Source organism: Aphanomyces astaci, assembly GCF_000520075.1.
Source record: "Aphanomyces astaci strain APO3 unplaced genomic scaffold supercont1.16, whole genome shotgun sequence".
Lineage (NCBI taxonomy): Eukaryota > Oomycota > Saprolegniomycetes > Saprolegniales > Verrucalvaceae > Aphanomyces > Aphanomyces astaci.
The window spans coordinates 169086-181256 of NW_009798279.1; the positions used below are offsets into that span (position 1 = coordinate 169086).

The 12171-nt window shown below is 50.6% G+C and overlaps 2 protein-coding genes across 2 annotated transcripts; both read right to left on the reverse strand.

The window, feature by feature from the left end:
- Positions 1-710: 710 nt before the first annotated feature.
- H257_07560 (hypothetical protein) lies at positions 711-2038 on the reverse strand (the record flags this gene model as incomplete). Its single annotated transcript, XM_009833131.1, has 3 exons — positions 711-751; positions 837-1047; positions 1733-2038. 3 exons carry the CDS (start codon positions 2036-2038, stop codon positions 711-713), a joined length of 558 nt encoding a protein of 185 aa, XP_009831433.1.
- A 1691-nt stretch (positions 2039-3729) lies between these two features.
- On the reverse strand, positions 3730-5677 carry H257_07561 (hypothetical protein; the record flags this gene model as incomplete). The annotated part of the gene is made up of 5 exons (XM_009833132.1): positions 3730-4018; positions 4077-4261; positions 4320-4625; positions 4675-4995; positions 5573-5677. 5 exons carry the CDS (start codon positions 5675-5677, stop codon positions 3769-3771), a joined length of 1167 nt encoding a protein of 388 aa, XP_009831434.1. The 3' UTR covers positions 3730-3768.
- Positions 5678-12171: the final 6494 nt, after the last annotated feature.

Genomic DNA, 12171 nt, shown 5'->3' on the forward strand with positions numbered 1-12171 from the left:
GGAGTACCTAATACCAGAAGTAGTACCGTAAATACCAGCTTGCTTCATCGGTCCACATGTATCTACATGTAGTGAACCAGCTACACGAGTAGACCTGGTTCCAGAACTGTTTCTGTAGCTCATGCGAATGTGTTTGGCACGAACACAAGTTCGACAATACAGTGTGACTCCATGCAAACTATCCTTAGTAATGCGCGGCACACCAGGGAAGTTACTAGTAGTAAGGAGTCGAGCGAGTGACGCAAAGTTTAGATGGCCAAGTCTGACATGCCATTCTTTGAACAGTTTCGTCGCCAGAGTAGTATTGCTAACTGCTCTTACTTCTAATACGCCTGTCTTGACATTATGACAGCGAATCTGCCTCTCGAGTACAGTAAATGCACGCACGTAGTATGCACCCTGAATAGCAACCGCAACAAACTGAAGTCGGTTTTGCTTGAACACATACTTGTAGCGCCCACATGCACTGTCGTTTACGACATAACCGGTACATTTTAGTGCATTCTCACTCAGAATATTTACTGTAGAGCCTGGAACAACAGCTACTTTCTGAAACCGAAAGTTGCACAGACCAGTAGGAGTATCAAGACAAAGATCTATTGATCCAATATGCGTACTACTAAGCTTATTCCCATTTCCAAATGAAAAACTGAACGTAGTATTACAATCCAATTTACAGTAATCTCTCCTAAGGGACTGGAGGTTTCCTGTCATGTGATGGCCGCATCCACCGTCGAGAGCCCAATCATTCCTAGACAAAGTGCGTTGACTTAGTAGCTTTGGATATGACTTTCTTACCATATCGTCCATGTCAACGGACATAGTTTGCATAGAACCGGCTACAGCTTCCATACGTTCTTGGGCGGGCGTGTAGTACGGACTACTCGCCTCAAAGTCGTCGTCGAGACCAAGGCCAAGGTAGTCGGCCAGGGATTCTTCCGCAGGGCTCGTACTGGCTGGGAGAGGCACCTCCGCCTGCCGTGGCAAGGGAACTTCGGCACGGATGGCGCCGCAGGGCACGTTGTTCTTGGGCGCCCGTGGCTCGACCTTTTCAGGTTTCGACCAGATGTTTTTTGCGCTCGTATCCGTACGACAGGTCTTGGCTCATTTTAGGACATTTGTCCCTAATATGGCCCGGCTGACCACAGTAAAAACACATTCCAGACCGAGGGTCAGTCCTACTTGGTCCCGCAGGTCCGGATAATTTCGGACGTTTTCCATTCAATACAGGACCCTGATTGGTCGGACGCTTCTTCTCATTTCTATTGGTCGAAATAGAATTACACGCCACATCCGTCGCCGATGATTGGCCAGCCATGGCTAATATCGCTCGTTTCGAACGCTGGCCAAAGATTCCGACAAGGATCTGTTCGATTGAATTCACATTGAATGAGTCTGGTGTGTATTTCACTTGAGCACCGTAGAATTGACTAGGCAGTTCATTCAGAGCCAGACAAATAAGCAGATCGTCGCTGACGCTATCTCTACTAAGGTACTGGCGCGACTGAGCATTGATGAGATTCTTCTGAGACTTCAACTCTCCAAACCACGACTCAATCGTATCGAATGATTTACCCGCTGTGCGGATGAATTTTCCCATAAGGGCAGTTACAGATGCAGCATTCGAAACTCCATAACGTTTCTGCACCTCACTCCAAATTTCATGCACAGGCATTTTAGAATCGCTACCATCACGTAGTTGCTGGATAAAACTAACTGGGAGTAGTTGAACCAACAGCGACCGAACTTTCTGGTCCTGTCGCTTGCGATACCAGTCCAAGTAATGCTTATACTTTTCAGTAGCATCAATCTCGGATTGATGAAGAGCAGGCACTGACACCAGCCAGTCCTCGAACTTCGTCACAGGTTGAGGGCGTTTATCAGACTCTCCGATCCATAAACCCGTCAATTCAATTGTAAGGCCCTCCAGGTAGTTCATAAACTTTCTGGACCACACGCGGAAGGTATCTTTCTTCCCATTGAACACAAGAAGAGACAACTCCGAGGAGCCTTTCAGGGACAGTGCAGATGAATTCATGTACTTGAAATGTCAGGTAAACGAGTGAACACAATGAAGGAAACAAACACGAAAGAAATGTAGTACACAATGAACAAAGGCTCAGTGCGTTGGGGTGTCAATCGAGTTGTAAGGAGCACAAGCTCCTCAGTGCCACCAACATCAAATCATAGCCATAGAAACATAGAGTGGGATACCAATCAGATCTGCAGATCTGATTGGAGGGTAAAGGCAACAACCAAACCATTCACAGCCACTGCATCAAATAACCGGATAAGAGTAATATTATCCGGGCAGTGTTAACGCCAACACAGGGCACTTGACCTGTGTGATAATAACCGTATCAGGTAATTACCAACAATCTGGATCTCGCCTTCCATCCTGGGTGATTCCCCTCGCTGTCCCATTGGAGTACTATTAATAGTACCGTATATGCTTGTTAGGTGGTACGTTGACTTCAGATGTTGTTGAGTTGGATTCTCAAATCATGTTCTAACAGATCAAGGATCGCGTGCTGCTTGATTTGGGAATCCAAGTTTCAACGACGATTCTTCATTGGATGTAGAATCATGAACCAAACCTCGCCTCCTCTACCCTGAGTCATCGTTAACAGTATTGCCGAGGATGGCTAGGTCTTAGCCTCCAGTTAGGTACAATGTACATACGTACAGGCTTCTCAGTCGCCATATCCCCACAAATACATTACGATGGTACGTATATACTCCAGTATACCGGGTAAGAGCATCCCACCGGTAAGGCTGTATAATAGGACCGCAAAATACCGTGTTTCAGCTCCTGTAACGTTATTTTGATTTTCGTCAACCCCAAGCGGTAAAACGGAAAAAATCCGCATAACGTTAACTATGATATCCGGAAATGTACCCGGAGGCATAAGTTTGCTTTGGACGACGCCGCGACGGTGATGACGTGGAATTCACTTGTGCGATCCTTGACGCCTTCCCGCCCTATATATTAGTCAATAGTAGGCGCCATTTCAACCAACCCCTGGATAGTCAGGCTGAAGATCCTCGACTATGTAGGCTCACAGTTACAGAATGGGGAGCAAAGGTCACACGAACTTTACTGTTAGTTGGACAAGGTTGGGGATGCAAAAAAGTTAAATTCAGTGACGGTAAACGTCAAAATACAGTCTGATTATACCGTCACACTTTTGGGGATGCCCTTATACTGTAGATATACTGTAATGTGTTGATTGATGGAAGTTAGGAAAATCGGTCATTCACAGTCTGTCACACCTGAAAACTGGTGTCACTGCTCAGCGAAGGTTGTGCTTTGGTTGGGCTGCCGATGCACTCGACAAGTTTAGAGACGTGCGAGCCACGAGCGCGTTTGAAGAAGGATCCATTTGCTCAAAGGAAATGGTTGTTGGCTTTCCGTCGACCCACGAAACTGTGCCGATTTGCAGTCTCGCAGTAAAATTATGCACTTTCCTGGAGTACAGTACCTACAGTACCTACTTACTGTACAGTCCCCCGGCCGGTGGGGTTGGTAAATAATCCGGATAACTAGTTAGAACTGTAAAATAGCGTGTAACTTACTGTAGAACTGTAAAATAGCGTGTACTGTACAGTATGATGCTCTAACCTATTATATACTAGTACTACGTAGTACTAGTATTATATTAGGGCAACCATCATTACTTACGTGACATAAAGCAGAAGTGGGTGTTCTCAAGCACCAAGGCAAAACAAAGCTCCTTCAATCGTGGTTACCACGATGGTCGTGTAGTATTACGACGCCTGCATCAAGGCTGTAAACCGTCGTCGCCAAACCAAGAAATGCGCATTTCCCAATCGGATCAGTTCGCGCCGCACGTACGCTTCCTTCTGGACATCGTCGACGATGCCCGTCACGTTGATGCCCCACAACGCCGCTACCTCATCGCAGCTGATAAACCCTTCGTAGGCTCGAAACAAGCGTGACGAATGACTGACTAACCGCATTAAGATATGCGTGGGCGACACCTGTCGCACCTCCATCCTATGACGTGGCATCACGAAACAACATCTCGCTTCAAGTGATAGAAGTTTATCCTTACCACGACCGGTAGGACCTCTGTCTAAGCGTGAAGTGGCATGAATGGACTTCGTCGTCTTCGACTTGCCGAAATACCAAGACCAACCTGTCGGCTTCCACAAATTGTCCTTGGAGGGTATTTATGAAGTCGCCGTCGGCCGTCGTGGTGCAAAACAGTCGCGTGTTGGCCACCACCTCTTCTGTCACCTAAACCAACGGAAAAAGTCAGATGAAACGTCGACGACTGTCTGTCGGTGTCGCGTGCCTCGTGGGGGTCCTCAAACAGCACGTCGCGCACCTTGGTCTCGAAGAATCGTCGGAAGGATGATAGCGTTCCTGGTAAAATGCACTGAAGCCGTTCCAAGAATGTAAACGGATCGTCGTGTTCGTCCGGCGATTGAAAGTCAAATTCGAAAAACTCATCGTCCAATCTCACAGCAGGAAGCAACGCGAACGGCTCGTGGATGTTGTGGTACATTTGCTGCGTGAGCCACTCCTTGCCCAGGTTTCGAGTTCTCGGGTCGGCTACCAACGTCGCACTGGGCCACGTATTGCTGCGGGACACGGGCAGCTACATGCACAGGCGAACATTCATACAACGATGCAAGGTGAACATGTACCGGAATGTTCATCATGACAAAGCGCTGCATAGACGCAATGAGGGCGCGGAACCCTTTCGTTTGAGTGATCAGTGACTCGCGGTCCGTCAAGACCCGATGGGCTTCACTTTTGAACACCATGGCAATGGAATGCCACGACAACGGACCATCGCTAGCTTCACGCACGGACGGCAGACTCTTGGCTTGAAGACTATCAAGGATCAACTGAAGGTGTACGAGCTCCGCTTCCATTGCTGCCCCATCAGCACTCAACTTGCGGCGATATTCGCGCTGCTTCTCTCGAAAGTATCGACGCCGAGCGAGTGTTTCGTCCGAAAGCGTCTGCGTGGTTGTGCCAACATCCGACGACATTGTTATCGTTAACGTAATTCTTGATTTGAATTCGCCAGTATGTATCCATCCACCTGACCTACTTCAACAGCTGCACCTGACCTACTTTTACTGCGTCAACCAGACACATAGTGGGAGTACTGAAGAAGGGAAATTAGGGTCCATGTAGAGCAAACATTGTATTATTACTATTAATTGTATATAAATTTACTACCGTGTTTATCGTAGAGCTGCTCCTATACATAATGTTTCGCGATTGTTTCGTGACCATCATTCTCTCTTACAACAATGTATTGACACTATTTAGGAGTGTTGGTAATTGTTTCGCAACATGCCAACTATCTGTAAATAGTGTGTAAATTGGTATTTGCAGCATGCAAAAAATACCGCCATCTATTTGATCAGTTCCAAGAATTTCAGTGAAAACACATTTGCTTCGTAAAAGATCGAGTTACTGTTCATAAACTGAAACACACTGTGCGACAAATTCAACTTTACTGTTACAGTAATGTCAAAATTGTACACAAGTCAACTCAACTACAGTGTACCGGTACTACACCTACTGTACCGGAAATCGCATGATGCAGAAGGCGTCCATTGCAGCTCGATCTTGACGGTTCATGCGGTAGCGTCGTTGAGCTTCTACCTTCTTCCGCTTCTTTTCGTTGGCCATCCTTTGGTAGTGAACCATGACGAGGCCATTAATGCCTCGTCTTCACGGTGCAATGGAGGACAAATGGAAATTTGTCAAAGCAAAATTCGTTCGTTGAATATTTCAATGTGTTTAAACAGCATTGCCAAACTTAATCTCCCTATATATCTTACTTACCCCAAATTCGTCCTGCCTCTACTCAAACGTAACTGATTTGAGGCAATTCCGTGATTCTATTCATTTTGCACAAGTACGCGTTCTATGAACCACTTGCACTTATAGATAGTGTTCCAAAGGTTTAGTACTGTTGCGTACCTTGACGGACCACCCAGGGTCCCGAGTCGCAAACACTCACCACAGGACATCCTTAGGGGTGACACCGTAGGCGGCGGCAACGGCTCGGGAAGCTTGGGTCAGGCTAGTGCGATCAAAGGGTGACAGTTGACGGACAGTCCATGTATAGTGCGTGTCAGACAGTCCAGTTAGTTTTCATTGGTTAGTTTAGTTAGGGCTAAGTTCCCCGTTGGCCAGGGGAACACTAATCAGTTCAGAATTTGCTTCCTCGAGATCAATACACGGCGCCAAGTGTTCCTGGGAGTTGCCGCTCCCCCAACATTGTGTTTTGATTTCGTGGATACGCCACAAAGTATACTTTAGTGCTACCGACCTATGCGGTAGAGACGTGTCTGGAAGACGCTAGTGAAGAACAACAAGAACCATGGAGCGACATGGTGGAAGCGAACGTTACGGCGGAAGCCGTTATGGAGGCGAGAGCGGCAGAAGCCGAGAACGCGACAGAAGTCGTGACCGTGGCCGCAGCCATGGTCGAGGAACAATCGTTACATGGACCTACCAGTGTGTCCTAACCTCCAATCGATTGCCCAAACCGAAGTTTACCGTTGGCTGATCAAACGCAAGGCGTACGAAGCATGACTTGAAGATGAGTGCCGTAGGAAGAACATCCAGTTCCGTGAACATGTGACAAGCTATGTGGCGTGCTTCTCGGACAAGCAACTGCTGCGTACTATGATGTCGATCTGGAAGATCCGTGGAGAGCCCGAAGACATGTCGGAGCAAATCCTCAAGGACAGGCTTCAAGACATAGCCAAGAAGCCAATGAACGACGTCGACCCTGACTTGGAAAGTCTATTCGATGATATCGCAACATGCGTGAAGAAGATGCGACCATGCGTGCAGCGGACTACTTGACGGCGTGTTGGGAACGAAACGACGTACGTGGAGCCGGCGAGTTTCTCCGTACACCCGACATTCGAAAGCGCATGTGCACGTCATTGTTGAACCAGCTGCCTGGCAAGGTGAGCGAGTACATACACCAAGGACGCCTTCAAGAAGAAGTGGCACCCAGTCGACTTTGAGTGGGGTGACCTGATCCAAATCGTGGTGGATATATCCGTGGAACAACAAACGTATTGGATGCGTTGGGGTGCTGGCGCTGGAAAGCGGAGTGGGACCACGAGCCCGAAGCACAAGAAGAGCAAGCACGGCCATGATTATCAAAATCGTGGCGAAGACAAGAAGTCTAGTCGAGATGACGGAAGACAGCAAAGCCGTGCACGCGACCAGAGCCGCGGACGCGACCGAAGCCGAGGGCGCAAACTAAGTCGTGGTGGACGCGATCGCAGCCACGGGCGTGAGTACAGTCGTGGACGTGAAGAGAGTCGCGGGTACGACCGAAGCCGTGGACGAAGCCAGGAAGGTTACCATAGCGGGCGTGAACGACATGGAAGTCGTGTACGCACAAGCGAGCGCAATCAATGCGCGTACCGTGGAAGCGGTTACTCCCGTCACAGAGGCAGTTCCCAAGACGCCAAGTTTGGTTGGCCCAGAAACGACCAAGGCGCGAAGTTTGGAACCTCTCCGGCGCAAGCAATCGATCGCAATGCGGGATATCAAGATTCGGGCACGAAACGAAACACGAGTACAAATCGCGTGAGTGTGCCGCGACAGACTCGTTTTGGTGGCTGGGGGAATCCCAAAGGACAAGGAAACCCGGGAAAGAAACCCTCTAAAGATCGTCAATCGAACAACTCTGCCTATTCTGCTGCGTTACAATCAGATCGTCAGGAAGACGAAGCGGATGTACGGGAAGTAATCCTAGACGAAGTCCGGGCACTTGCACTCGTGGGACAGCCCGAAGGAGAGCTTCCTCCCAACTTCCATGTGCAGCAGGTGCAGAACCCGTGTCCACCATCAGTTGTCTCTTGGAGAAGACATGGGTATCATATGGATGAGCGTGTCAGTGGACTATGGCGGCGAATGGAGATCATGCCTGGCCATCCGCATTACCAACAACGTATGGTGCGATGGAATCCGAACCGAGTTTGGAATCAACCAGTACTATCACTGGATGACCGAGCTACCCATCCTGGACGGTCGAATCGCACACCCGGTGCAGTGCCTGTTTTGCGGTGACCTTGAGCGCCTGCATCATTTCAAGGACTGCCCCGACATCGACCAAGACGGCATTGACCGAATCAAGTGGGTGTGGGGTTGGCGAATGTGTGGCTACCTGCGCAACCCTAAATTCCAGAAGTACGCGAAGAAGACAGCGCAGATGCGAAAGAAGATGGGCAAGAAGTTCTACCGCATCTACATGCCGGACGATGCCGTGAACATGGCAACCCTCAACGGCGTACTGGAAGTACCATTTTGTGCCGACTCTGGAAGTGATGCGAACATCATTTCAGAAGAAATGCTGGAAGCATTGAAGACGAAGACAGAAGTTGACGTGGTTCAACTGGCGAAGACCTGGAAAGGTTACGCCGTGGACGAACAGCCAGTGTACGCAGACGTGGCGGCAAACTTGCGCATCCGTTTGAGCACTGGACCTGTTAACCTACCCGGTGTGCAACTATGTTACGTAATCAGCCGCAGCGACTCATTGCTCGTCTCGCGCTATGCGTTGCTGTCCATCGGGATCGACATGAACCACTTGTTGGAACAAGTGGCTCAACACCAAAGTCATGAAGACGGTGATGACGTGGGTGAACCCGACGAAGACGAAGACATTGCCTGCGGGGTGGCGACTCGTCGTTTGCAAGGTGGTGAACAGAACCTCGACAAACTCGATGAAGATGCCGCAGTGTCACTGTTGGAGAAAGCGTTTGAAACGCTCAAGATAACGGACGCAGGCAAGCACGTCAAGACCCACAAGCTTAAGGACATCGTCATGCAGGCCTCAGCCAAGGACGTTTGGCACGCACAATTCCGTGGAACGGATGAAGCAGCGAACGTACCAGCGATGGACATCAAGCTCAAGGCCGATGCCCAGCCGCACCGATGCAAGGCCCGCAAGAGTAGTCCTTTAGAGACGACGTTCCTGGATGCATTTGGAAACCAGCTTGAAGAAGATGGTATTATCTATTCGAACTCTTCGAGTGCATACTGTAGTCCAGTCAACCCGGTGATGAAACCAAGTGGCAAGAAGCTGCTCAAGACAAGCGGTGAATGGACGACAGAAGAACTGCTCCTACACTACCGTCTCACCATCGATTACCGCGTGGTGAACAGCATGACCATTCCAATGGCCGGTGCTATGCCCTTCCAGTTCATGGTGTTGGAATCCGTCAGGGGCGCCCAATTCCTAGGGGTGTTCGACCTAGGGTTTCTGGCAGTTGCCGCTTGGACCCGCTTCCCGCGAAGTCCTTTCCTTCATGCTGGCTTTCCGCGTGATGACGCCGACCCGCGTCATGCAAGGCTTCTGCGACAGTGCCCTGTTTTTCCAAAGCACCATGACCGAGTGTTTAAAGACCCTACTCTACAAGAACTGTCTCGTGTGGATCGACGACATTCTCGTCTGGGCCAACACTCTGGAAGAGTACTTGGCAGTTCTGGAAGAACTCTTTGCCATCTGTGTACGATACCGACTACGGCTGAACCCTCGGGAGAGCACTCTCCTCTGCAAGGAAATCAAGTGGTGTGGCCGGATCATAGACGGACACGGTGTACGACAAGACCCCGAGCGGCTGTCGTCACTCTGCAAGATCCCGTACCCCACAACGACTGGCCAACTGCAACAGTTCATCTGCGCAGTCAACTGGATCCGTGATTCCCTCATCGGCTTAGCCCAAGCTGTGGACCCGTTACAGAAGAAGCTCACCGAGGCATTAGCTGGCAAGCGACGCAAGAAGCGTACCGCTGCATCGATTGAAATCGAACTCAGCCACGACGAACGTGCAAGCTGGGACAAAGTCAAGGAACTTATGGTGGCCGCAGTACAACTGCACCACCCGGACGAACGCGCGACCATGTGTCTGTTTACGGACGCGTCCCAGGAAGGATGGTCCATCATGGTGACACAAGTCCAAGCGTTCGACGAAGCGAAGCCCATCCACGAGCAACAGCATGAAATGCTAGTATGCCAGTCAGGCATGTTCGACAAGACCCAGAGGAACTGGAGCGTCATCGAAAAGGAAGGCTATCCCATCGCTCGTGCATGCGACTCGTTGAAATACCTGCTACTGAGGCCCTTGGGGCTCCGCATGTACTGCGACCACAAGAACCTCATTCACGTGTTTGCCCCCGACAAGGAAATCAAGGCGCACACACGGGAGAAGCTACTGCGTTGGGCCGACCTCATCGGCCAATGCCGCTACGTGATCGAGCACATCGACGGCGTGCACAATCTGTGGGCCGATCTACCAGCCGCTGGGGACAACCCGCGCCACTGAAGGCACACGTGCTCCGCCTACACTCTGCGATGCCCCCGATCTTTGCCAGCGTCGTATGGACACGCTAGAAGCGTCGAAACCACGTACGACAGTTAAAAGAATGGACGAAGCGCAAGAAGCGCCACAAGCCAAGAATGGTATACAAGCCGTCGCAGGCGAAGATCCGCCCGCTGGACGACATGGATTTTATTTGGCCTGACCTGGAGTCAATCATTCAAGCCCAGAAGGCTGTGGCGGCACCACCAACCGCTATCATGCAAGACAACGGCGTCCTCTACCTGCGCGAACGCATCTGGATACCCGACGATGCCCACGACCTGCTCACAAGGCTGTTCATCATAGCCCACTGTGGATCGATGGGTCATCGCGGACATCATGCCATGGCCAGTCACATCCGACAACTGTTTACCATCTCGCATCTCGATGAGAAGCTCGCGGCATTCCTCCGGTCGTTTCTGTTGTGCCCGCATATTCGAGGTGGGAAGATCATCCAAAGGCCTCATGGGAATACGTGGTCAGCAACACGGCGCAACCAAGGACTGCACTTCGACTACCTATTCATGGGTGAAACCTGAAAAGGTTCCAAGTATGTGTTGGTCTTGAAAGACGACCTTACGCACTTCGTACGGCTCATTGCCTGCGACAGTCCGACAAGTCAAGTTGCGGTGGACGCAATTATGGACTGGTCGGCCATGTTCGGAGTACCAGAAGTGTGGATCTCCGATGGCGGCAGCCACTTCAAGAACAACATCATGAAGGCGCTAGCACACCGCCTCAAAGTCCAGCACAACATTGTCCTGGCCTACTGTCCGTGGAGAAACGGAACGGTTGAGCGAGTGAATCGCGATATACTGGCAGTCATGCGAGTCATGTTGGCCGAAAGCCGGCTAGCCAAGACCGAGTGGGATTACCTACTGCCCGTAGTGCAAGCGAACTTGAACCAGACGCCAACCGAATCTCTGGGCGGTACGTCTCCCATGTTTGCTTACACTGGATTAGATCCGACTACGCCCCTCAACGTCATCGCCGGAAGCTTCAACAGAAAGTTGATCGTAGATGGATTGACCGAAGTCAAGTGGGAACGACCCAACATCAGAACCGCGATGAGTGCCCTACGACGCAGCCTCGGAGAGATTCACTTCAAGATCCTCGACCTCAAGCGCGCGGCACAGAACCGGCAGATCCTCAACAAGACCAACTCGACAGCGTTCGAAGTTATGGAAGGCGACTACATGCTGTGGTCAAGGGTTGATGAAAACTCGCATTACCCGAAGCTATCCGTCACGTGGATTGGACCCATCCCAGTCAAGGAATGCCTGCCGTACCATGCGTGATTGAACACGTCATCAACGGAAACGAGTGGGAAGCTCATCACTCAAGGCTGAAATTTTACTCAGACCAGTACCTCGACCTCACGGAGGAAATCCTCGATCACGTCATCAACCAGAGCGTTGTGCTGACAGTCGGCGCGATTGAAGCTGCCCGACTCAACCCTGGGACTAACCGATGGGAGCTCCTAGTACAGTGGAAAGGCCTTAAAGCCATCGAATCCAGCTGGGAGCACTTCCTTGTGATGTACGGCGAAGTACCGTTCCTTGTGAAACAATTCGTTGACGGACTCCACGATGAAGAACAACGCCGAGCTCTGCTCGAGGCTCTCGCATCTCTGTAGTTACCTCGCGCCGAGGTGTTGCACCCAATGGCCCGCCGGAGCAACGGAATACATACTCAGGGTGCGACTGCTGGACCTGGGCTTGGGGGGAGTGTTGCGTACCTTGACGGACCACCCAGGGTCCCGAGTCGCAAACACTCACCACAGGACAT